The 26,370-nt window shown below is 39.6% G+C and overlaps 3 protein-coding genes across 3 annotated transcripts; 2 read left to right on the forward strand and 1 right to left on the reverse strand.

Moving 5' to 3' along the window:
• The first annotated feature begins 2,477 nt into the window (after window positions 1-2,477).
• LOC138966900 (uncharacterized) lies at window positions 2,478-12,242 on the forward strand. The gene is made up of 10 exons (XM_070339290.1): window positions 2,478-2,721; window positions 3,072-4,031; window positions 4,425-4,469; window positions 4,881-5,103; window positions 5,919-6,089; window positions 6,373-6,439; window positions 6,990-7,164; window positions 9,409-9,595; window positions 10,315-10,406; window positions 11,243-12,242. The coding sequence occupies exons 2-10, from the start codon at window positions 3,078-3,080 to the stop codon at window positions 11,285-11,287; spliced, it is 1,959 nt and encodes a 652-aa protein (XP_070195391.1). The 5' UTR covers window positions 2,478-2,721; window positions 3,072-3,077; the 3' UTR covers window positions 11,288-12,242.
• A 767-nt stretch (window positions 12,243-13,009) lies between these two features.
• LOC138966902 (eukaryotic translation elongation factor 1 epsilon-1-like) lies at window positions 13,010-22,518 on the forward strand. The gene is made up of 6 exons (XM_070339292.1): window positions 13,010-13,154; window positions 14,158-14,248; window positions 17,296-17,402; window positions 19,208-19,303; window positions 19,856-19,915; window positions 22,335-22,518. The coding sequence occupies exons 1-6, from the start codon at window positions 13,071-13,073 to the stop codon at window positions 22,407-22,409; spliced, it is 513 nt and encodes a 170-aa protein (XP_070195393.1). The 5' UTR covers window positions 13,010-13,070; the 3' UTR covers window positions 22,410-22,518.
• LOC138967738 (transcription factor 23-like) lies at window positions 22,512-24,847 on the reverse strand. Its single transcript, XM_070340392.1, has 3 exons — window positions 24,038-24,847; window positions 23,386-23,678; window positions 22,512-22,939 (listed from the first exon to the last, which is right to left on the reverse strand). The coding sequence occupies exons 1-3, from the start codon at window positions 24,459-24,461 to the stop codon at window positions 22,844-22,846; spliced, it is 813 nt and encodes a 270-aa protein (XP_070196493.1). The 5' UTR covers window positions 24,462-24,847; the 3' UTR covers window positions 22,512-22,843.
• Window positions 24,848-26,370: the final 1,523 nt, after the last annotated feature.

Below are 26,370 nucleotides of genomic sequence, written 5' to 3' on the forward strand. Positions count from 1 at the left end.
GATACACAGACACACAGACACAAGTCGTATATATATATAGATATGTATGGATTATATGAATAAATTGTGTTGTCATCATTTTCACGAGTTTTCATTCACAAACACCTGGGAAATAAATCTCATGTTCCTCATGCAATAAATCGATAAATAACAAAAAAGCTGGTCTGTCAACAAGCCAACAAACATACAGGTAATACATGTATTGACTGTCGCTTATTTTTAGTTAATTCATGTATTAACTGAAATTTTCAGATAATACATGTATTGACTAGTGGCCACAGTTAATTCATGTATTACGGTAACTAAAATAGTTTAGTTAATACACGTATTCCCTGGTTTCACAGATTAAAGGCACAGTAAGCCTCCCGTAAACCATCACAGAGCTCCCCGAGCGTCTAAATACAGTACAAGCATACTTCCATTTGAACGCTCAGCGAACGGGAACATCCTGGCTGCTTTCTGTCGAGCGTGAGACATTTTCAAAGAATTTATTTTCGTGACTTGTTCGTTAACAACAACGGCGCCTCGTTTTTGCGCTAGACCTAACTTTTAAAATCTAAATAATAAATTGACAGCTTGTTACACAAACATTCTTTAATCATAAAAGAATTCGTTTTTCATCAAGACAAGATCAGAACAATTCGAAGTTGTGAAAGTTTAAAAAAAAGAAAAACCCGGAAGCAGGGTCACGCAAGGGTCGTAGCAGACGGTTTATCAGTGCAAATCGCCGTTCCTCTCAACAGTCAAAAGCCATCGCTAGAGTTCTTGTGAACCACAGCCGTTGTTTCGTGCATAAAAAACGTGCTATTGTAGATAAGCTCACATCGAGTCGCATTCATGACTAACTGACGACTGCATTGTGAAAAAGGAAATCTGGATCACACGGGTTCACGATGGCTCAGGGGTAAGATAAACCACGCAAAAATAAATTCTTTGAAAATTGTTCGCTCTTTACGGAGGGCACCTAGGATGTTCTCAATTGGTGAGTGTTTAAATGAAAGGGTGTTTGTACTGTGTGTAAAAGCTTGACCGTATCTGTGATGGTACATATATATGTCCGCGCGAACTTAGAATCCGGTTTCATTCTAGAATGGACCGGGTCCAGGTTGGAATTCTAACCCTGCGCAAGTACAGGGGTGCCATTCTAGAATGAAACCCTTGTTGCTGGTCCATTCTAGAATCGGCCGTGCGCAAGGTTGGAATTTGGGTCCAAGTTGGAATAGTCATTTCAGTAAGACTATCACACAACCAAAGCCACAAATGTGGATTTTCTGTTTGTTTTTGTTTTTTGTGTGTTTGGTTGGTTTTTTTTCTCGGGTTTTTTACACTTTACTCAAAGACATCGTGAATTGGGATTGTGATGTTCTGAAAGTGATTACGATTTTGAGAGACACTCAGCACTGATCGCTACGAACGGAAATTTCCGGACTGACAGTGTTTTGCCGCATAGGATCTCGCTTGTAACTTTTAATCTTATTCATATACATGAAGTTGGTCTTCTGAATTGTGAAGATATAATGTCAACTTTTTTTTAAACCTGTGACAACAGCTCTATAACTCACTCTGTCCTTCTGTTGGTCTGTCTGTCGGTTAGTCGGTCTGACCGTCTGTCTGTCTGTCTGTCAAAAAAATTGTCAAAAAACCGGACATTTCCGAGAGGGAGACAGCACTGACATTGCAAGCGGCCGCAACCGGCTCTCATCACAAAAACAACTGCCCTGCAAACAATACCGCCCTGGTAGTCCCCCTTGCTATGGTCTGCCTTTGTTTATTGCGTACTCAGGAGTGTCAACTTTCTTGACATGACATGACATTGCAAGATCGCCAAAGGATTTTTTTCAGGGGTAGACAAATCAGCCCCATTTTATCAAAGGGAAGGTGCAGGTGGAGATAATCCAAGGGAAGACAACTCTGTCTTACCTACAAACATTACGGCCCCCTTTATTCAAGGGTTTCATTCTAGAATGGCACCCCTGTACTTGCGCAGGGTTAGAATTCCAACCTGGACCCGGTCCATTTTAGAATGAAACCGGATTCTAAGTTCGCGCAGTATACATCTAATGGATTTGCACTTGAATCAGGATCAGGATCGATACATTGCAGATCAAAGACATAATTATTAGCTTACAACAAAATTCCTAAGCCTGGGTCAGTCATCAAGAGAAACGGACTTCCTGACAGAAAAATATACATCTAATCTACTTTTGATATCAATTGCTTTATGAAACTGATATTCCTCTGAATCTAAACTGTTCACACTGTTGTAAAAATTATGCAGTGATGCATTGCTGGCGAAGAGAGAGAGAGGGAGGGGTGTTCCTGACTATAAGCTTTAGCCTTTACAATTGCTTTCCTCTTCGGCACCCACGACAATGCTGAATTGTATCGGGCATGTGTGTGTATACACTTGAAATAAAGCAAAAGTAGACTAACCACAAGAAGTAACCAGGAAGTTCTCTTTGGAATCGGAGACACAAAAGTCATTTCCGGTCTAAAAACGAAACAACACGCACATCAAAGCTGTCAGTCAGTGCATGCCACACTTCCACAAAGAAAAAGTCTTTACAGACATTAAACACAAAACAGGACGGCCAGAAAAATTGTAGACCAGTATCTGTGAACTCTTCGGTATGTTTGACTGCCACGCTCTCTCCCTTGACGCACATTGTCATCGAAGACAGAAAAGGAGTTGGTGCATAGGCCTACATGTACTACACTCGAGTCAGTACAGCATGTAGTAACTATAGCAGAGACCGTATCTGGATTTATACGTTGCAGGGCCAAAAGGCAAATGCGCAACGGGATAATACACAGTTTATCATTCTGTATCTGATAATGACTCGCTGTAGCTTATTCGCTGATGACGATCCAGGTGGCTGGCGTAGCACAGCAGAACTTGAGGGGTATATTGCACAGCGGCAGCCCAATGATTAAATTGTAAATCTACTAAATGTAATCAAAGGGGTTTGTGTCATTGTTCATGACCAAACAAATATCTGCTATAAGTTGTAACAGTCATATGTATTATATGTACGGAATTTTGTCCAATAGCCTATTTTTTCTTGTTTCAGTAAGTTATGATGGCAGTTGTTCTGATGTCTGGAGATGGATGCACACTTGACCACTGTCAGGCAATTGCCGCAGCATATAAAACATGTATTGTTCCTGCTTGTTTGACATCGGACAAAAATGAGGAGGGGCTGATTCTGAACTATGCTGAATCCCACAAGAGACTGTCCCAACGTCCCTGCACATTGGTGTCTGAACATTCTCGATCATACGTGTCACTGTCACAACCTTACGTTACTGTTGCACAACATCATGTTACTGGCAGTAAATCAGCAGAAAGTGACACCACAGTTTTTGCAATACATCATTCCATGAATGTTCTAATGACAGCTAAATCTGATACTGTCCACGAACGCGTGTCAGATCTAGCAAAGCCTGAGGGTTTAGAGTCTTCTTTAAGTGCAAATACTTTGTCAGGTCGTACTTTCAGAAATATTCCAGAACAAAACTGTGGTTTGAAGACTGAAATGACAATAGATGAAATGGAAAAAAATTGTTTTTCACTGCCTCCTAAAGACAACGTCAGAGAGGATGATGATGCAACGTATCCAAGTGTTAGTCAATCTTTAAAAAACAAAGACGATTCCGATGTATGTGATCCAAACAGACAGTTGCTCCCTTCAGTTGATGAAGAACTAAGCAGAGGAAGATGTTCACCACTGAATAGATGCTCTCATGAAGCAGCTGGAGAAAGAACAGGGCACAGTTGTTCTGCACAAAGTCAGGGTGCACATACCATGACGAATTTATTATGCAGCAAATCCGTAGAAGGCCCCCCGCTTGCGCCTTTTAAAAGTGTGTCATTTAGGCTTAAGGATGGGTTCTTTGCTGTGAATGTGCCATATATGATGGACACTCAGTTTGAAAAAATACACAAACATTTTTCAAAGGCTAGTGATAGAGATGAATGCCTTGGCTTGAAAATAACTGTTGGTGAAATTCAACAAGTGCTTTCAGAACAAGTAAGTTTCTTTCTGTTCTTTGTTTGATACCCTTAGTGTGAGATCCTCAAGCTCTCCTTTGAAGAAAAACTATCGAAGACAGAAAAAAAAGAGAAAATAAAACAAAACAAATGTAAAGAGAAAAGAAGGGAGGGCAGGGGAGAGGGAGGCAGAGAAGAAGGAACAGAAAAAAAAAGAAAAAAATGAAAAGAGGAAAGAGCACAAACAAAATGCAGATCTATCTGTATATATTCAAGTTATACTTATACACATTGTTTTGCTTTTCTTTTGGAAATGTTTTTTCTTGTGGGTTTGGTATTATTTTACATTTGAATGTTTCAGTTATTAGAATTTTTTTATTGGGACAATCTGAATTGTAGTACAAATGTAATTTTTTTTTTTATCTGTTTGCAGTGCAGAAAGAAAAGAACACAGGGAAGGATATTAAGTTCAGAAGAGGTGAGTACATGAATAAATACTTTTAAACAGAAAAAAATATTTATTTTAATCAGATTTAAATGTTTCTTTTAAAATCATGTTAAGCCCACCTACCAGATTTTGGACACCCAGTGATCATACACACACACACACACACACACACACATACACACACACACACACACACACACACACACACACACACACACACACACACACACACACACAGAAACAATAAACATCGGAATACTCATGAAAAACAAGGATTTCAAATGAGCTTTTATTGTTTAGCATTTCAATTCTGTGACAGTTGAAGACATATTATTGGACTTAATGTTTATCTGACCTTTTTGTCAAATTGTTACAAATGGGAAACACTTAATTTTAGTTCACATCCAATCATAATTCAGGATTTTTTTTCTTCTTATGCAGGAAAGGCTTTACCAGGTGTACACATCACTCAAGCTGACAGGCAGAGAGCAAGGAATCTTTCAGCAGTTTGTACCCCAGCCCCTTGACAACAACCTGTTGTCACGGCAACTAGCACAGCTTGATCACCATGGTGATGCCTTCACTGAATTGCTGGTGAAGCAGGATGGGTCACCGTGTCTTCACATGGGTGATGTGATAGACCCTGTGGTAATCACAGGTGGTGGTGAGTTTTGGGGTTCATTTGAGAAGTGGTGATGAATGACTGAAATTGCTTTTGAGAGGGTGGAGTGGAAGGGGTGCACAGATCAGGAAGCATTCAATAGAGACGCCAAGACAGGGGTTGAAGTAACATGTCTTTTATTCTAACGTATACAAGAAGGCAGTGTAGTTCACACCTCAATGCAGAACAAAACCACACAGAAGAATCGCACAACGCTGGTCTGCAGAAAGTCCTCTCGCTGATGGAAAGTCAGCTTTTAAAACACAATTCCAACACACATAAATGTTCGTCTCAGACACTCCTCGAATATAGCCTCCGCCAAAGCAATGTTATTCGCTGAAACTACACTCCCTGCATTAATACAGCAACACGGCCATCGTTCAATCAAAAGTTAACCACCACAATACAAACTCACAAAAGACCATAAACCGGTCTTGTCACTACCAAATCACACATGAGACTGCAGCATCCCACGCTATGATTAGCGCGCGCACCCTTTAAACAATCAACCAATGAAAAAGTCGCATCTTCACACACGTACAACAACACAGCGATCCTGCCGCCATGCACAATGGGTCAGGGGAGATAATCGAGTTAGGGACTGAAAGAGAGGAAGAATTAAATGATCGTGAATTCTCCACCCTGCTACACTGCTGATCAGTACTCCCTTCTGCATTTCACCAAAGTTATAAATGGCAAGATGATTTTTGTTTCCGTATGGTATTCAAGTACATTTTGATTAGGATTTTTGTCTTTAAAAAAATGGTTATTTCCTTATTACGAAATTTATTTCTTGAAGAGTTCAGGTTTTTTTTCAGAGCATACAAGGTTTACTGCTGGGGAGCTTATTCACAGGAGGGTGTTGCATCAAAGTAAAGAGGCTTCTGTTGTCAGTGTGGATGGAGCGAATTACATATTGCCACCATCTTCAGAGTTTCTGCTTTCAAACTTGGAAGACTTCTGTGATCATCTTTATTTGGAACTTGATGGTAAAGTGCTTTTCCCCCCATATGTGTGACTGTGTATAATTGTGAGTAATAATGTGTGCATGTGTGTGGGTGTGTGTGTATGATTGTGTGCGTGTGGGATGGTGTGTGTGGTTGTGTGCGCGTGTGTGAATGTGTTCATTCATGGTTATGTAAGTGAATGTTTACTGTTAGAATTTGTTAAACTAAAAAAGAAGTCTGAACAGAAATATTATTTACAATGAGGATTTTTCTTTTGATGTGGTGATCTGCTTTTTTCATGTCTATACCAACTTGTTTCTTCCAGAAAGAAGTCATGACTTGATTGTTCTGGATCCACCATGGGAAAACAAATCAGTCAAGCGGAAGAAAAGGTAAATTATCAATTTGTTAACACTCAGCTCATTTAGTGGTCCAATCCCTTCTCAAGGTTAAAAGATGAAAAGAAAATGATTCTGAAGAACAAATCCTTGTCATGCAATCCTGTGCTGCGACTTCCGTCTTGTGTGTGGCGCACGTTATAATATGTCAAAGCAGCACCGCCCTGATATGGCCCTTCGTGGTCGGCTGGGCGTTAAGCAAGCAAACAAACAAACAAAATTGTCATGCAGTGTCAAAGTCATTGAAGCTTCTCATGCATCTTTATTTCAAAATTGTGAGATTTTAAAAACAAATTATTATTTGTTCTCCTAGAATGCAAGATTTATACTTGAAGATCAATTCTTGAGATGAAGTTACATTTCCAAATTTGGTATGTCAACAAAGCAGTCGAAAGATGAAGGGAACATTTGACATATGCATAGATTTAGTGAGCTACACAATCTTCTCTTCCCTTTGCTGCACATACATTATCTTTTCCAGTAATTATTTTTTTGTTCAACTGTCGTGTTTGTGGCAAAACTGACACAGTATCTCTGCCTCCAGTTACACAATGGCAAGTGAGGACATGCTGCTGCACCTTCCCATTGCAAGACTGGCGAGACCTGGGTGCCTGGTAGCTCTGTGGGTAACCAACAACGACAGGCTGGAGGATCACTGTCTGAACACACTGTTTCCTGCGTGGGGGGTCACTTCCGTGGCAAGATGGCACTGGCTGAAGGTAACACTAATGGAACCCCCCCTTTTAGGACCCCCCTCCCCCCAGTTTAAGACTTCCCCCACTGTTATGATCTTGCTTTTATTAAAGATTTTATGTTCATAACCACTGTAAATTTATGTCCTTTTTAAGTCCTCATTTGTTTAGATATTTGGAGGTCTCAAAATGGACGATTCCACTTTATCACGTTACGTGTCTATTTTGATGGGATATCTTTGAATTAACGACATTAACTGCCCGTTTTCTTTTTCTGTCTAAACTTCACTAGAATGAATTATTTATAATAGTAGTAAAGGAACATTTTGACAGATCTCAAGTAGTCTGCTTAAAGGAGGTACCACTGTATCCCAAGTATTTTTGCCGAGTACCTTCATCTGAGACACTTGAAATGACACCTACATGAATTAGGGATATTCTAACATCTTTTAACATCTTCAGATCTAATGAAAACAATGTATCCATTTGTAGCTGACGTGCTTGCTATATACACTAATCGCCATAAAAAAAACTAAACACATACACTTAGCTGTAGAACTTTGTGATGTGGCCAGTTATAGAAAACCAAGTATATTGCCAGAAAGGTAATTTATTCCCCTACAGATTGAACTGGCACGCTTTTTATCGCTATGAGTGATGTGCCAGTTAAGTCTGCTGCGCTGAACTTGGTTTTGATGCCGGAAGACCTGTTTTTCGTAATTGTTGTTTCGCGTTCATATTTCCATACCACCCAAGTGCGTTGTTGCTTTTGTACGTAAAAAAAACTCATCAAAACGCCATGATATTTTACACACTGTTTAGCAATTGTGTTATCAATACTCATGTCAAATTTAAAAGCAATACAATAAGCCATTCCAAAACAACAGGGTTTTTTCCCACATAGCCCTCAAGAAATGACGCCAAAACAGGCCTTTTACGGCTTCTGACGAGGCTGACACCTGTCTTCTTCAAAATGGCAAAACAACACTGCTAGGCACAACAGCTGAACCAAATCAATTTGTGTGGGTAGAAAATGAGTTGTTTTCAATTTGCAATCAAAAACTGAGGTATTGATTATTTTATCTTATTATTAAATAATAATAATAATTATTATTATTATTATTATTCTTGCTTATTTTGATTTTTTGTGTATTTTAGTGTCTGCAAATTTACTTTGGCGAATTTGATTTTGGGGGGTGTCCTAGGTCTCTGGTACACTGCATAAAAACAAATTGATGAAAAATGAAACTCTTTGTTTCAAACGGTAGGGGGATGAATTACCTTTCTGGCAATATACTTGGTTTTACTATAACTGGCCGCATTACAAAGTTCTACAGCTAAATGTATGTGTTTAGGTTTTTATGGCGATTAGTGTAGAAACCTTTTTGACTCACATGCAAAGCAAAAGTGAGTCTATGTACTCACCCGAGTCGTCCGTCCGTCCGTCCGTCCGTCCGTCCGGACGTCTGTCCGGAAAACTTTAACGTTGGATATTTCTTGGACACTATTCAGTCTATCAGTACCAAATTTGGCAAGATGGTGTATGATGACAAGGCCCCAAAAAAACATACATAGCATCTTGACCTTGCTTCAAGGTCAAGGTCGCAGGGGCCATAAATGTTGTCTAAAAACCAGCTATTTTTCACATTTTTCCCATTTTCTCTGAAGTTTTTGAGATTCAATACCTCACCTATATATGATATATAGGGCAAAGTAAGCCCCATCTTTTGATACCAGTTTGGTTTACCTTGCTTCAAGGTCAAGGTCACAGGAGCTCTTCAAAGTTGGATTGTATACATATTTTGAAGTGACCTTGACCCTGAACTATGGAAGATAACTGTTTCAAACTTAAAAATTATGTGGGGCACATGTTATGCTTTCATCATGAGACACATTTGGTCACATATGATCAAGGTCAAGGTCACTTTGACCCTTATGAAATGTGACCAAAATAAGGTAGTGAACCACTAAAAGTGACCATATCTCATGGTAGAAAGAGCCAATAAGCACCATTGTACTTCCTATGTCTTGAATTAACAGCTTTGTGTTGCATGACCTTGGTAGGAAAAATGTGTAAAGCAGTTCTTAGTGTATGATGTCATTGCTAGGTTTAGTTATTTGACCTTGACCCTGAAGGTCAAGGTCATGTAAAGGTCAAGCATGTGAGTCGTATGGGCTTTGCCCTTCTTGTTTAAACAGCATTTTTAGTTAATGGTATTGGCCCATCCCTTTTGGACTAATGATTATTCTTTGGCTTAACTTGGCTTACAGGTTACACAGACAGGTGACCTTATATCAAGTATGGACGAGGGACACAAGAAACCGTACGAAATCCTCTTGCTTGGGAGGTTCTCATCAGCAGGTTATGACGCCGAGACAGAGAGGAGAGAAGTGCCTGAGAAGAAAGTCTTGGTCAGTGTACCATGCAGTCTCCACTCCAAAAAGCCACCCTTGGCAGGTAATGTGTTAGAGATAGCATTAACAGCTCAATCTTTTTTATTTTATTTTTAACATATTTTTTAATAAGAATACTGTTTGTTTATTGTTCTTTTTTTTTATCTCAAGGATCCAGGGGATTGTGGGAACCCAGAATAAGTATAACTAGAACATCAATTTTACAAGTGCCACAAACTACCATTACAACAAGCAAATGGACACTATGTATATGAACATGTTCTGATTTAGCAGAAAGATAGGTAAACAATCTACCCTCCGCAGTGATTTTTTGTGTATTTTTTTGTGCTCAATAATTCTTTGTATTTTACTGTTTATTTCTAACTAAAACTATATATTTTATTTGCAAAACCAATTGGATGGCATTTAAGTTGACCACATTTTTTCCTACAAATATAATGCAGTCATTATGTTCTAGTGACTACTTATAGAACTTGGTGTGTCTGAGTGGCCTGTTTCAGAGTTCAGACTTCAGATTGCAGTGTGGCTTGCGGTGGAATGTGTGTGTTTGTGTTTCTATGTGTATTTGCTTGCACCTGCATGTATTCACAGGCTGCATGCAAAATGCATTCAATATGATTTTGTAAAGTTGCATGATTTTGTTCTTATGACGGTGTGTTGAATACAAGGTCCAAAACAGACCAAACATGTCTTTTAATCTTTGATTTCTCTTTCATCGGGCAGAACCTGAAGTCTTTTTTTTCCATTTGTTTACGAACTTAGATGTGTTGCGGCCATATCTTCCTCAAAATGCTTGCTGTCTGGAGCTGTTTGCCCGCAACCTGTGGCCTGGCTGGACAAGCTGGGGAAGAGAGGTAATTACGAAGTGGTCTCAGTTGAACGGATTATGCCCCCTCACAATTTTGTCTCCACATTATCCTTCGCCGGTGGTCGTGGGTCCGTGTGGACCAAGAAGGGTGTTTAATTGCAAATATCTCTTAAACTAGTTGGAATTTTTTAATGAGCTTTCAGGAATGCCTCATGCAGGCACCTAAAAAGTTCTTATGTCCTAAAAGATCATTAAATTTCTGCGAGAAGTAATTAAAAAAACAAAGGTCAAATTTAGACTACTGTACACACGGAAGACATTATGGGGCCGTGCGGACCCATGTTTCTCAAAGAAGGATCCATACAATAACAATGTGGGTCCACACGGCCCCACGATGTCTACAGAAGGGTATGCACGTATTTCCTTTTTTGAGAAGCTTTAGTCCGCACGGTAATACTTAAATCAATAATTTAATTTAGTTACTTCTTGCGGAAATTTAACCACGGCGTCTACGGAAGGGGATGCACGTTTTTGCTTCTTTGGAAAGCATGGGTCTACGGAAGGGTATGCGTATTTTTTCTTTTTTGAGAAGCATGGGTCCGCACGGCCACACGATGTCTTCCGTGTGTAGTCGATGATGACGTCGGGCGAAGATTATTGTAGACACTTAGAGTAATCAAGTGTTATTGCTGCATGAATACATTTTTGGTGTACTAGAAGGTCAGAACAGTGTAGTGTTATACATTATGGGTTGTGTAATGCTCTGGTTACAACCACCTATGTGTCCAGTACATTTAAAAAAGATTAAAAACAAAATGACAAGAAGAGTTTTGATTTGTTTGTGAGTTTGTTTGTTTTACATGCTTTTATTTTCGTTTTCAGGCACTTAAACATCAAAACCTGATCTATTATGAAGAGGTCACCTGATGTGTAAAATCTGACTCGTCATACTGAGAGAAAAAAATCAAGGTTAATTCCACCCCAAGACGTTGGCAGCTTTACAAAGTCTTCGACTGGGACTAACAGCTGAGGAAATCATCTGATCATGATGTAATTCAAAAACAAATCCATCTACATGTATCACATTTGTACGGATTTTGCAACTGGATTTAAAGTGTTGTTAAACCATTATTCTAGGATTACTTGTTTTGGCATGATCAGAATAGATATTTGTTGTGTGCATAATTACTGTACATGTCTGGGTGGCCGAGTAGTAACGCACTTGCGCTCGGAATCGAGAGGTTGCGTGTTCGACCCTGGGTCGGGCCGCTATTTTCTCCCCCCATTCCTAACCTAGGTGGTGGGTTCAAGTGCTAGTCTTTCGGATGAGACGAAAAACCGAGGTCCCGTGTACACTACATTGGGGTGTGCACGTTAAAGATCCCACGATTGACAAAAGGGTCTTTCCTGGCAAAATTGTATAGACATATATAAAAAATGTCCACCAAATACCCGTGTGACTTGGAATAATAGGCCGTGAAAAGTATATACTCGCCTAACACGCTTGAGATTTACTGGCCGATGTGAATGCGTGATATATTGTGTAAAAAATTCCATCTCACACGGCATATTGTAAACGCCATGAGCCTCCCTCTGGGAGGGTATGTGCTTAGAAATACTCACTAATAAAATAAAATAAAATAAACTTAGAATTTTGACCTGCTTGTGTAAGTTTCCTCACAACGAAAGGTTTCTTTTTGTTTTCATTCTGTTGTATACTTAAGTAGGGGCTATGCAAAATTGAATCACTGTTGGTTTTGATTGTGTGTGTGTGTATGTGTGTGTGTGTGTGTGTGTGTGTGTGTGTGTGTGTGTGTGTGTGTGAGATGATTGTTGTTATCTTCCATGCCTCAAAAGGGGTTACAAAATTAAACTCGAAAAACTTGATGCGTCTTTGGATGTGTGTGTGTGTGTGTGTGTGTGCACAGCTTTTGCACACCAGTAATAGTCAGTGCAGACAGAAGGAAAACCAAACAGACAGACAAACAAACAAAAACCAAAGGTTAAACCTGTGCATTGGGTGGTGTAAAAATAAAAATCTTGCAAAAAGTCTGAGAGTCAATGTTCATGATTTCAGGGTGTAATTAACTCATTGTCTCCCAGGTACGGATAATTATATCCGTACCCACTCATATGGCGCTATTTGACCAGGTACGGATATATCCGCTCTGACTGTTAGCTTCAGTCGCTTCCTGTAACGTCCATCTAACGCCTGCATTCCAGCGTGTTGATAAACAGTTACATCACAGTTACTTCAATTCTGAGTGACCTGCTGCAACACAGCTGGTCTCGCTAAAAAAACTTGGTGGGGTAAAAAGTGTTAAAGGCTGTGGAAAATAATAATCTTCCACTTTTTATGACGAATATCTAATTTCTACTTTTACTGATTTAAAAAAAATCGTTGTGTTGTGATGATTATGAAACAGAAAATGCTGCCTGTTCTCTGGTCATTTTTCATACAGAGGGCATGGAGCATGTTATTCACTGTGGCATATTTGCGTTACCTCCCTTGCATGAGGAAGGGAGGCATTGTTACTGTTGTGAAAGTAGTCATTTTCTGAACTAGGTTTTGAAATAAACGAAATCGAAAAGTTTATTTTTACATATATTACTGCATTTACAACTAGCAGACATGACATTTTGTTGAAATAAAATTTCGAAGAGTAATCTGACATGAACATGTTGTTTGGAATTGAACATCTCCCCAAACATGGCGGCCGAAGCACCGTTCCTTGCGGTTTCAGAGTACTTTCAGTCACCGTATGGCAGTGTATCCTTTGCTAAAAAGGATCAGGTTTGTGTTAAAACTAATTTTTGATTTTCAGTTGTTGTAAGGATGGATTTTTTTGATGAAATGAAGAACGATGCGGTCACCGTGTCCACTTTGCAGTGGAAATTAATCTATAGTTTTCACCCAGAAAATAAGTGTCTGAGTGAGACTGAGAGTGAGAGGAGTGGTTTGTTGCACTCTTTGATGGATACCACGTCAGCCCCCCCCCCCCCGGCCCCCCCACCCCCCATAAATAAATAATCGTCCTATTGTTTTGTCTTTTAGAGAGTTAATTTTAAGAAAATGTACAGGTGAGGTGAGTGAAGGAGATAATCATTTGCAGAATGAATCTGGAACTGGAAGATTATTAGGCAAAAAAAAAAAATAGGTGTGGTTACGGTAACATAGCCAAAAAAAAATAGGGTAGGTAGGTAGGCAATAACTTTTTTTTTTTTTTTTACTTTTTTTTCTAATGTGTACAAATTAAACCTACTTGACAGGGAAATAAGTGTGCGACTCGGGCGCTTTCGCTTTCATTGCGTTTTTTGCACTCGTGGTTTTTTTTTTTGTTTTTTTTGTTTTGACAAATGTAATAAAAAGTTATAGGATCGGCCCCTAAAAATAGGGTAGGTCGGGTTACCGTAACCACACCTATTTTTTTTTTAGGCCTTACATGATGTATTTAGATCATGTAAACGTAAACGTAGCAAATAACTATTGCTTTCAAAGCAGCTGATATTTACAGCTGTTTCAGTGTTTGTCCACACCCTTAACGTAAAGTAACATATATAGCAAGTGTGTGTGTGTGTGTGTGTGTTTCACTGTCAGTGTCACTGTGTGTGTGTCACTGTGTGTAACCTCACCGAGAGTTACACATTTTCTGAACATTCGGAATGTTATCATACAGTTTACTGTTTAGGTACTTGATAGTGCAACGCTTTATATCCTATTTTCAATGGAATGAATGAACTCAGGCACCAAACGAGTCAGTGAATAAAAATACATGTCTGCTCTGCTCTTTTTTTAGCTTCCAATGGTCAAGACAAAGGGTGGAAAGACAGTGACTGGTGTGTCGACAGTTGCAAGGCATCTCAGTCAAGCTGGCACTGTCTCATGTGGTTCGTGCTTTGTTTTTGCATACACATACACACAGTGACACGCACACACACAAACACACACAGGCACATGTTCACAGCTTTCTTCACTATTATATTGAATGCTGGATGTCATTTAGAGTAGGAAGAGGTTTTTCTTCCTCCACGGGCGCTTGCCATGATACCAGCCTGCGGATATGTTCTCATTGCAGGTCTCTTGCGTTGCTAATTGGCACATGCTTACCATATGCTCACTTCAATGGTATATTCTAGGCTACCGCATTCATTCGCGTATTGTTTCCTCTAATCGTATTACTCTCGTTTGGCCTATAAAAAAAATGCAGCTTCAACCTAAATCTTAGAAGGAATCTTTCTTTATTGCCAGACATTTGGATACGCACAACAAAGCATATATATATTTTAAGGGGAACAACTGTAATGTGGTACTATTCCCCTTGAGTTTAAGTAAGTTATGCCCCTTGATCAAAATGCAACGTCCGCTTCCTGACAGCAAAGCAGGAATGCCGCAAATATGTATTTGTGGACACTCATTATTCAATGCCCCAAACACCCCAGGTAATTGAATGTCACACATGTTCCTCTTTCTTGGCCTGTATTCCGAACTTTCAAAACTTTCATCTAGCGCCATAACGAGGCTTGAGATTAATACCTATTCAGACTACGCAAAAATAATTCCTTGAAATATGCAGCGAGCATGGAGAGCAGCTGGGGGCCTGGTAGCTCAGTTGGTAGAGCACTGGACTTGTGATTGGAAGGTCGCAGGTTCGAATTCGGGCCGGGACGGACACGGGTCAACTTTATGTGCAGACCCAGAGACGGAAGCCATGTCCCACCCCAGTGTCACCACAATGGCACGTAAAAGATCTTGGTCATTCTGCCATAAGTGCAGATGGCTGATACCACCTAAACACACATGCACTTGTGTATCTCGTCAAAAGCTGTGAGGGCGTAAAACTCGAATCATATAACCCATATCTTGTCCTCAAGAGGCGAAATATTTAGCATGTAGGACATAAAGCATTCTCTCTTTCCTTTTTACATTTAGTCAAGTTTTGACTAAATGTTTTAACATATGAGGGGGAATCGAGACGAGGGTCGTGGTGTGTGTGTGTGTGTGTGTGTGTGTGTGTGTGTCTGTCTGTCTGTCTGTCTGTCTGTGCGTGTGTGTGTGTGTAGAGCGATTCAGACTAAACTACTGGACCGATCTTTATGAAATTTGACATGAGAGTTCCTGGGAATGATATCCCCGGACGTTTTTTCTTTTTTTCGATAGATACCTTTGATGATGTCATATCCGGCTTTTTGTAAAAGTTGAGGTGGCACTGTCACACCCTCATTTTTCAATCAAATTGATTGAAATTTTGGCAAAGCAATCTTCGACGAAGGCCGGACTTTGGTATTGCATTTCAGCTTGGTGGCTTAAAAACTAATGAATGAGTTTGGTCATTAAAAATCGGAAACTTGTAATTAAAATTTTTTTTTTATTAAACGATCCAAAAATAATTTCATCTTATTCTTCGTCATTTTCTGATTCCAAAAACATATACATATGTTATATTTAGATTACAAACAAGCTCTGAAAATTAAAAATATGAAAATTATGATTAAAATTAATTTTCCGAAATCGATTTAAAAACAATTTCATCTTATTCCTTGTCGGTCCCTAATTCCAAAAACATATAGATATGATATGTTTGGATGGGCGGGGATGTAGCTCAGTCGGTAGCGAGCTGGATTTGTATCCAGTTGGCCGCTGTCAGCGTGAGTTCGTCCCCACGTTCGCCGAGAGATTTATTTCTCAGAGTCAACTTTGTGTGCAGACTCTCCTCGGTGTCCGAACACCCCCATGTGTACACGCAAGCACAAGACCAAGTGCGCACGAAAAAGATCCTGTAATCCATGTCAGAGTTCGGTGGGTTATAGAAACACAAAAATACCCAGCACGCTTCCTCCGAAAACGGCGTATGGCTGCCTAAATGGCGGGGTAAAAAACGGTCATACACGTAAAATTCCACTCGTGCAAAAAAACCGAGTGTACGTGGGAGTTTCAGCCCACGAACGCAGAAGAAGAAGAAGAAGATATGTTTGGATTAAAAACAAACTCGATAAGCTAAAAAGAATAGACATACAGAAAAGCGTGTTATCCTGCTCAGCGCGACCACTACAGCACTATTCTGCATGGCTTGTCGATTTCACTGCCTTTGCCACGAGCGGTGGACTGACGAAACTACGAGTATGTGGTCTTGGTGAAAAAAGCAGTGCATTCAGTTATATTCTGTGAGTTCGACAGCATTAATAAAACTTGTTATTTCGCCTTACGCGACTTGTTTTTCTTCTGGAGAGCGGCCCTGATGTTCTCTAGCAGTAGGTGTTCAAATGTAAACTTGTATATTTGAAATGTAAGTAAATGCCTGGGGGTGTCTCTGGCCTGAAACTGATGGTTTATGGGAGGCAGAGGTTGCCTGTACTCCAACAAGAAAAAAAAATGTAGTGACCTACTGACCCTAATTTTGTAGGCCTTGTCATAGGAAGCAGACCATTTTTGCCTTATTATTTCACTGCCTGTGTTGTTGGACCAAAGATGTCTGTGTAAGTGTGCCCCCCCCCCCTGCGGGTTAGGGGGAAGAATTTACCCGATGCTTCCCAGCATGTCGTAAGAGGCGACTAACGGATTCTGTTTCTCCTTTTACCCTTGTTAAGTGTTTCTTGTAAGTTGTATAGAATATAGTCAATGTTTGTAAAGATTTTAGTCAAGCAGTATGTAAGAAATGTTAAGTCCTTTGTACTGGAAACTTGCATTCTCCCAGTAAGGTCATATATTGTACTACGTTGCAAGCCCCTGGAGCAATTTTTTGATTAGTGCTTTTGTGAACAAGAAACAACTAACAAGTGACTCTATCCCATCCCCCTCCCCCCCCCCCCCCCCTTTCCCCGTCGCGATATAACCTTGAACGGTTGAAAACGATGTTAAACACCAAATAAAGAAAGAAAGATGTGTAAGTGTGCGTATGTTTTCTGCACTTACAGTTTTAATGATTTTGTTTGGACAGGGTTGACACTGGAAGACCAAGCGGCTGTTGATCAGTGGTTGGAATACCACGTTACACAAGTTGTGCACTGTGGGCAAAACCAACAACTCTGCACACAAGTTCTACAGGTAAGGAGCTAGTGAAGAATGTGATGCAAAAAAATGTTGTGTTTTTCCCCAGCTTTCTTGTACAATCACACTCACACCCACCAGTGTGTAATGGGAAGAAAAGTGCTCGAGTGTTGACAGTAGCTTTTAATTGGTACAGTATTGGTCAGTTGGTCTTTTGACCGCTTTTTTCTGTTCTGTTTAGGAAACATTGTCCCTTTATTTATTTTCTTTGAGGACCCAAGACAGGTTAGTTATGCCTTTGGTGGTGGTAAAGTACAAGTGTGATACTGATAGTATGACAGGTAGTGGTATCTCCGGCAGAAAAAAAGCCTGGTCATTTAGAAACCATCCTATTGACTTGCATTTGATATTATCAAGTATATGCACTTAGTAGCATTGGCTGTTTGGTTTCCATTCACAAAACTTCAGAATCTTAATTTAATTTGTTATGTGTTACTTCCCTTGAAGTGGTTATCTTCCTTCCATGTTCGAAAGTTGTTTTTCAATATCATTATCAAAGGATTTGCCTTCTTTTTTTTTTGAATGGTGAGAGAAATGTGCTGATGTTGAAAACACAATTGTGTGTCATAATTGAAGTTTTTCTGCAAATATCAAGAATATACTTATAATAACTTATCTCTCAAATATATTCAACTAATTCAAGTACAGTAATCACAGAAATATTTTTGCTAATTCATATTGAAATTTTGCCCAGGTGATGGTAGCATTTGCTTTTCTTGTAGTAGAACTTCTTCTTCTTCTTCTTCTACGTTCCCGGTTGTAGTAGAACAATAAGTAGTGTTAGACAGAAAACTTAACGTTGAAACTGTTTTTATAGGTCTGCAGTTGTTGTGGACTATTTAAAATGTGTGAAAGGAGTAAAATGGGGATGCGCGTGAAATCAATTTCAAGAGATGCCAACGCAAGTACCATGAACTATAGCATGAAAAGATGACCGCCAGGAGTGCACATTCAAACAATGAAAGATTCATGGTACCATGATTCTCTCTACAGTCCCCTTCAAGTAACCAGTTCATAAAGTATTTAGCTGGAATGAGTTACTTCCCTTAGCAATCTTGCTGCACTGTTTTTCATTAGATACAGGAAAGTAGCAAAGAGTAATGCTGAGAATGGCTATGCGTAAACTGTATAGGTGCTGCTGCTTAGTGGTATTTACAGGTAGGTTTCTTTTGCATCATAATGATGCATCAATGGGCTGATATTCAGAAAGCAAGAGTCTACATTAAAGGGGCACTGTCCATCACATATGATTTGCTTGATTAATTTTCATAGTTCAGTGTGTGTCTGTGTGTGCACAACCATTTATTTATCTTTTATGAGGCAGCTCTAAAAAAAAATCCAACCCTCTAGCTGTGCACAGGTGTGAAAACCAAGGATTAATTACTGTTAAGATTTGAATAATTGATGAAACACTGATGAAATTAAATGATTTTTCTCAGGACCAGAAGCTTGCATCATGAATTTTTTCAAGTGCTCAGATGGTGCCGTGCCTGAAGTATAAACACAACTGTATGACCTGTGACCACAATTTTTTCCAGACATTTTGTATCTTTAAACGAGTCATCATTTTAATTTTTAAATCCAAGCTACGAACTTGGAAGAGCTCTTCAAGGCAGCATCATTACAATTTTACTCATTCATTATTATTTTGAAAACCATTACTCAAAACAAACTTGTTTCTCCAGTTGATTTTTGACTCACCTGATTATTGTGGAGAAACAGCATCATATTTGCTATTATTTCTGATACCTTTCTCGCAGAATTTGTAAAGCCACTGTTTTGTCATTTTGTCGTTGTTGCAGGAACTGAACAACTACTTGAGTGACAAGGTGTACTTCGTGACCCATCATCCAACAGTGGCAGACATCATTCTCTACCATGGCCTGCACAACATCTTTGTAAGATCATGATTATTTTTCATTTATTTATCATTTATTTATTTATTTAATTTTACATATATTTATTTTTGTGTTAATTTTTGCATTTATTTATATTTTTGTGTGTGGCTGTTTTGTTCGCACTCCATATGTGATTTGTGTCTTGTTTTTGAACTTTTGTTATTGCCTTTAGAAGTGCTAATGTACCTAGAATAATTATCAGAAATTACTGAATTGATTTTGCACTTTGAAAGCCATTTATTGTTTCATTGGTTTGAATTTGGGGGGAGGGGTGTCTGTGGTTCACTGAATAAACAGTATCTCGTGAAAACTGAAGCCACTTGTTCCAAACATAAGTGAAAAAACAACCCTTCCAGCAGTGTGACTTATTTGAACACAAACAGCTTTATAACATTAACAAAGCTGTATGCAAAAACTCAAGCTAATTTTCTTAGGGTAAGTACTGTACTATAAATGGGGAGAAGTTAAAGATTTGAATTTCAGGTCTGTTTGCTTTCCCTGTTTACATTTTGTTGTTGTTGCTTTATATTGTCTTTCTTCTTTTGTTGACAGACAAAGCTGGCATTCCATGACAAAGAGAAATATGTTCATCTCTCACGGTGGTTTAACAATGTGAGTTATTTTGCACCTGAAGTTTTGAACAAGTTTTTCATGTAGAAAATTTTTATGATAGTGAATTTCATAGAGTTTAATTAACACAAGATCCAACAGGCACAGACAGACAGACACACAGAGTCAGACAGACACAGAGTCAGACAGACACAGAAAGAGCGACATATACTCGGATTCACACCCGCATACACACACACACACACACACACATTGGCACACACACGTTTGCACACACATTTATCACATACACAACCAAGTTCCATTTCAGTATATTGTTGTCCAAATGGCAGTTTGAAGTACAATGAAAACTGGAATCTCAGTTGTAAGACTGACTGCTAAAATTCTGCACAATTTAGGTCTTAAAGGAGCGGAAGCCTTAATATGTGACCCTCCACCACGGAATGAGTCGCATGTCACCTTTGCATGTGTAGCAAAGTGCACTTCGCTACCCTAAACACTCTAATCATCGCATAGCGAAACAGCCTTGTGTACAGTACAAACGGGATAACCCATCCCATAGCAGACGATACGATGATGCGCGCGCACCTTGCCGGCGCAAATTCTAATACAATACCTTTCTTTATATATCTACCTAACTTCTATCTTTCAAAGTCCCTTTTATCTTTGATACGGTCCTAATTATATTTAGGTTTGCATAGAAGTCACTGATTAGGCTGGATGGCTGCATATTATTGTGTTATTTACGATAATGCTTCGAACTGACCAAAGCGTCACTCTGACCTTGACCGGTTTTCATGTATCATCGAGAGAAATTGATTCGCACAAACTCATCTTTGTCTTTTCAATCATTGTTTTGTCATTTTTGTATCACTATTACATATCCCGTACCTATGTTGCATATGATTTTAGTTTGTTTATAAGGATTTGGTTGTAATGAGTGATGCTTGGTTCCTCTGCAAAGATTGCTAATTTATGCAGACAGGTACTCGCGCAGGAATTTAGCCGATTCCATTTACTTTCGGACTTTACCGCTTCGTACTAAGTCAATGTATAATTTTTCCCCAAGTAACGCATATCATGATGTTTGTCTAGGGTTCTTCTTTTTATCTGTATGATTTATGAGTTTGTCCATTATTCCAGTTTAGAGAGTTTTGTAATTTTCCGCACTGAAGTTGGTTCAGTGCCTTCACTAGGACCATTGTTTTTGCATCCTACTAAATAAATATAAGTTTTTATGAAATGTGATCTATTGCAATGGAAAGCTAAAGGTCGTAGCTTTAATTTGATGTATTGTTTGTTATGATTGGTTATGTATTTGTTTAAATAACGTAGGGTAAAGCAAGTGTAAGAAACACAGATTCCGTGTTTCTGGCCGTATTCAGGCGATTTTTATTCTCGGCGGACGGTGCTTTCTGTGCAGTCCGCGCCGGGGCTATAAGTATAAGCCGGACCCCGGCATAAGGATGCATTCGCTCCTAGCAGCTGAACACGACACTACACTTGCTTTGCTGTCTACGGGTTTCGCCTTCGGCCTCTACGTTTCCTTGCATTGTTTTCTTGAATAAAAAGTTGAAACAAGACGCTTGGACTTGGGCTTCGTATCTACTACCTTTCCACTCCTCCACTACACATGATTTTCATATTTTTACATTTTCCTAAAGAGTTTTTTCTGCTCTATCCAGTGGTAAAAACCGTTTTAGAACAGAGCAAAAACTGTTTGAGTTATAAGCCTGTCACTAAGTTGACCCTCACACTGTTACTAGACACTCCCCAGACTTTTATTAAGCCTAGCGCAGAACCGCGCGAGGTGACATGCGACTCATTTCGTGGTGGAGGGTCACATATGGAGATAGATTGACTCACTCTGCAAAGAGAAAGGCCTTAATATGGAGATAGATTGACTCACTCTACAAAGAGAAAGGCCTTAATATGGAGATAGATTGACTCACTCTACAAAGAGAAAGGCCTTAATATGGAGATAGATTGACTCACTCTACAAAGAGAAAGGCCTTAATATGGAGATAGATTGACTCACTCTACAAAGAGAAAGGCCTTAATATGGAGATAGATTGACTCACTCTACAAAGAGAAAGGCCTTAATATGGAGATAGATTGACTCACTCTACAAAGAGAAAGGCCTTAATATGGAGATAGATTGACTCACTCTACAAAGAGAAAGGCCTTAATATGGAGATAGATTGACTCACTCTACAAAGAGAAAGGCCTTAATATGGAGATAGATTGACTCACTCTACAAAGAGAAAGGCCTTAATATGGCGATAGATTGACTCACTCTACAAAGAGAAAGGCCTTAATATGGCGATAGATTGACTCACTCTACCAAGAGAAAGTCTGAGAAAAAGGGGTCTTAAGGTAGAAAGAGTCTTAATATAGAGGGTCTCAAAATAGTGGTTTCACTGTCACCAAAGCCTTCAACAGAAATGTGTTTCTTTTTCAGATACAGCAGGACAAGAGGCTTCGGCAAAGTCTTCAGCCGCTTACATTTTCTAGGACTTCCCTGTACTCCTCTTGACCAGTTGTGTGACTGAATGTGTGAAAACATTTTTTTTTTTTTAACTTTTGTTGTTGTTGTTCAGCATATCAGTGAATCAGAAGTAAAAGGAATTTACTGTGCTCTTAAATTTGATTCTTGTAGTTCTTTGAGTGCAAGATGAAATTAAGAGTGTGTATGACAAACAAGATCATCAACACAAAAAGTCTTGCATGCACATCCAAGCATGCATGAAAAATGTGTACAGGTGCAAAATTACAGACCACAGGCATTGGTGTGGGAAGGGAAAAATCTGCAGGATCTTTCACTCTTTCTAGTTTCACTAGGTGATGTGAGCTTGGAATACCACTAGCTTCCAACCTCTTTTGTCACCAAATCATTGAAATATGTGTATCTATTTTACACACACTGAAACACACATACACACACATGCGCGCGTTTACAGCTTTCTTTCATCAACTACTATTACATTTAGAATAGGAAGAGGTTTTTCTTGCTCCCCTGGCGCTTGCCATGATACCGGCATACAGACGTGTCCTCATTGGCCATTTCTGTAATCACACATAAAAGTAACGTGAAAGAATACCCCAAAATTGCCCTCACCCACGTCTTGTCTGTTGTTACAAGTCACTTTGCAAGCATAACAAATCTCTGGTTTTGAACGAAAACCATGTGCACTATCAATTGGGTAGAGGTCACAAATAACTGCTTTTGCTTTCCACACTTTTAGATTTGTGAACACACAACACACACACAAAGGTCTGAAGATACAGTTAACTAACCCAGTTCATTTCAGTTACTGCACTGAGTACAAACAACCCCCCTCCCTAACACACACAAAAACAAGAGAAGAAAAAAAACCACCCACACACACACCATCAACATCAACTTAATATCAGCAATAAACAAACATATGAACAAAATGAAAAGGACAGCTGACAGCAACATCAGTTGTCATTTTATTTCTTGACAGTAATGAAGTCAATATTATGCTTACCTTTACGGGATGAAGATAACCATGTGATCGCAGACCAGAGACACAGTGACTCTTTGCACCACGTAGGACACCACCCACTCTGGTATGGGACACTTCCCTTTCTGCAATCCCTCTTCGTTCGTGGCACCCACTCGCTCGTGTGTCTGCAGTTTGTGGAAAGAAGGATGCCCCTTGGATAATCTCTGAATTGTAGTTTCCTGTTGCTTGTGATGTACTGCTAGACTTTGCCGGACTGAAGACTGCTTCTTCGTGGTGGATGCTGCGTTGGTGCTGACGATTGTAGGTGTTGTTTTCTGAAGAATGAATAGGTTTAGATAATGAGTATGACTGACGATGATGATCATCATAGTGACAACAAAAAACAAAACTTAACATTTTAACATGGAAGGTCTTAAATATAACAGGTGGGTTGGACTCACTGTAGCCCGAAAATAACATTAGCAATTCGGAATTACCATTTTTTTACGAGCTGACTGTAAAAATAATTTAAAAAAACTATGCAGTCTCAAACGTACATAGCAGAACGCGTAAGGCTCCTCGGTTCATTATATTTTTCTCTCGCCATGTTCCCGTCATTTTATGTCCAGCACAATCCCAAAGCGCACACATGATTCGTATATATGCTACAGGCCCCTGCATTTTCTCAACTCACCTGATGATTTGGAAAGAGTGGTCGTAAGATGAGCGATGTAAGTTGTCGCCAAAACCAGCACGTCCAGCTTTGAGAGTTTTGTGTCTTGGGGAACTGCCGGCAGGGTGCGCTGCAGGTCCAGGAACGCTGCCCTTAACGTCTTCACTCGAGAACGTTCACGTGCAGCGTTGCTGTTTGCGCGGACCGACGATCCTCCGGCAGTTTGTGAGCATCGTGAATGTGGAGAGTGATCGTGAGGACATGAAGTTTGTGAAGAATTGTGTGGTGAAAAGTTGTTGTTGTCGTCGTTAGTATTTGTTTGGAGGTGGAGCTTTTCTGGGCTTGGAGATATCCATGTGTCTGCTGTGGCTCCTACTTGTTCTGTTGCTTGCACGATTTTGCTGATCGCTGCTGATGTGTGAGTGAAGGTGCTTTCCATGTCCATTTTTTTGTATTTGACGCGTCTTGTAAATGTGGATTTTAAGTAAGCACGTTTACTGATGTCGTTATTTGTAAAGCAACTTGATTTAGTTATTTAAAAAAAAGAGTATTCAGTTCTTGCATATCAGTGCATATCTTTTTTTTAATGAGTTATCTGTTCTTTATATTTCTCACATTATGATACGCTGCATGTCCGAAACTCAGTGGTGAAGATTAGTTCAAGTTGCACATGACAAAATATAAAGTCTCCGAATTAGGTCACCACATTGAATTCTTATGTTTCACAAATAATCTTTTTCCTCAATCACTCGAACCGATGAAACGTCAAGTTGTCCCAAGTAAAACACGACTACCGCCTCCACGGTCCGGATGGGAATAAATTTAAATGATCAAGACAACGACACAAAAACACATTTATACTACTACCACCACCAACAGCATCCGGCGTAGGCTGTAAGGTGGCTTGACAACCACGCCGAGAAGTGAATGAGGGGCGTGTGATTCAAAAGACAACAGTGACATTGTGGACATACTAACTACACACATCCTCGGCTTGAGAGGAAGAAATGCACGTGCACTACTTGTCTTATTGTGTGGCTCAATGGTAAGACACCGTAAAGGTACTTCCCTTACCGCGAAAATGATCGTGAACTTTTTTGTTCTCCTTCTTCGTTCATGGGCACATCGGCGTCACTTTCTCCAGCTTTCTCCTTTTCTCGATCATTAGTCTTCGTTTTTTCGTCGCCAATTACTGTAGGTTAACTTTCCCTTCGATCATAGCGCAACTGTAAGAGTTTGAGTTGCACGTAAATGTCCAGCATCACTAGCCCGTTTTAATGTGTGAACTGATGCAGGGGGGGAGAAAGAAGTCGATAACCGGGCCGGGCAGTATTACCGGTTTTAATGCATCAGACAGTTTTAACGATAAACTTGAAGCTATGGCTACACTACTACTCGACAGTTTGACTGGTTTCTGTGATAAAGAAACCGGGTTTCGACAGATTTATTCTTCTTGTCCTCTAGACGTAATCACTACGGGGTTAGAAAACATGCACTGAGCACACTGCTACTACTTTTTAGAGTGCGAACACACGCACACACACACACACACACACACACACACACACACACACACACACACACACACACACACACACACACCACCTTCGTCTCGATTCCTAGTCTATCTGAAAACATTTAGTCAAAACTTAACTAAATGTAAACAAGTCAAGCCAAGCGATATCAAACTTAGTCAACTGATCTTTCGGCCTGAAACTAAAAGATAGACTCTGAAAACTCGCCGAGACTACTAAAACCTAACTAGCAGGCTAACCGTGTCGAGCTCGTCAACATTACACCTAATTTGCACAAAACGATTTTCTTTAATTCTGAGCACATTTTCAGCCGAGTAAACAGAACATATCTAAATATATTGTTGGATTCAAGAATTGATGTGAGAAATACAATGCAATCATAATATGTAAGTGAAAGTTCGACTGAATGACAACTCAAATTAATTAATTACTTATTTACGCCAAAGAATGTCACTTTGACCAATCAATCTGCTTGAACCGTCATTTGAGCCGGGGCGACAGTGCTGCCGCCTCAACTTTTGTAAAAAGCAGGATATGATGTCATTAAAGACACTTAGTATCGACAACATGGGAAAAAACCCGGGTGGGGATATCATCTCGAAGGACTTGTTTGTAAAGTTTCATGAATATATCATTGTCTGTCCAATAGTTTCCGGGAATCGCTCTACACGAACACGCATGCCAGCATGAATTTCTCAGTGTCGGAGGTCAAGAAAAGCGAGGATTTAAAGGCACAGCACGTGCAAAAGACCCTCCGAGAAGTTGCCGTTAGCCCCGGGGGCACGGGAACATGTGCACCCTTGAGACAACTATGTCCTC

Source organism: Littorina saxatilis, linkage group LG5 (assembly GCF_037325665.1).
Source record: "Littorina saxatilis isolate snail1 linkage group LG5, US_GU_Lsax_2.0, whole genome shotgun sequence".
NCBI classification, from domain to species: Eukaryota; Metazoa; Mollusca; class Gastropoda; order Littorinimorpha; family Littorinidae; genus Littorina; species Littorina saxatilis.

Excerpts from the sequence above, each read along its gene's own strand:
- LOC138966900 (XM_070339290.1), top strand. The coding sequence starts at position 3,078 with ATGATGGCAGTTGTTCTGATGTCTGGAGATGGATGCACACTTGACCAC. Across the intron at positions 6,440-6,989 it reads TCAGTCAAGCGGAAGAAAAG|TTACACAATGGCAAGTGAGG; the intron begins GTAAATTATCAA and ends CTCTGCCTCCAG. Across the intron at positions 7,165-9,408 it reads CAAGATGGCACTGGCTGAAG|GTTACACAGACAGGTGACCT; the intron begins GTAACACTAATG and ends CTTGGCTTACAG.
- LOC138966902 (XM_070339292.1), top strand. The coding sequence starts at position 13,071 with ATGGCGGCCGAAGCACCGTTCCTTGCGGTTTCAGAGTACTTTCAGTCA. Across the intron at positions 13,155-14,157 it reads CCTTTGCTAAAAAGGATCAG|CTTCCAATGGTCAAGACAAA; the intron begins GTTTGTGTTAAA and ends CTCTTTTTTTAG. Across the intron at positions 19,304-19,855 it reads ATGGCCTGCACAACATCTTT|ACAAAGCTGGCATTCCATGA; the intron begins GTAAGATCATGA and ends TTTTGTTGACAG.
- LOC138967738 (XM_070340392.1), bottom strand. The coding sequence starts at position 24,461 with ATGGACATGGAAAGCACCTTCACTCACACATCAGCAGCGATCAGCAAA. Across the intron at positions 23,679-24,037 it reads CACTCTTTCCAAATCATCAG|AAAACAACACCTACAATCGT; the intron begins GTGAGTTGAGAA and ends TTCATTCTTCAG. Across the intron at positions 22,940-23,385 it reads GTTATCTTCATCCCGTAAAG|AAATGGCCAATGAGGACACG; the intron begins GTAAGCATAATA and ends GTGTGATTACAG.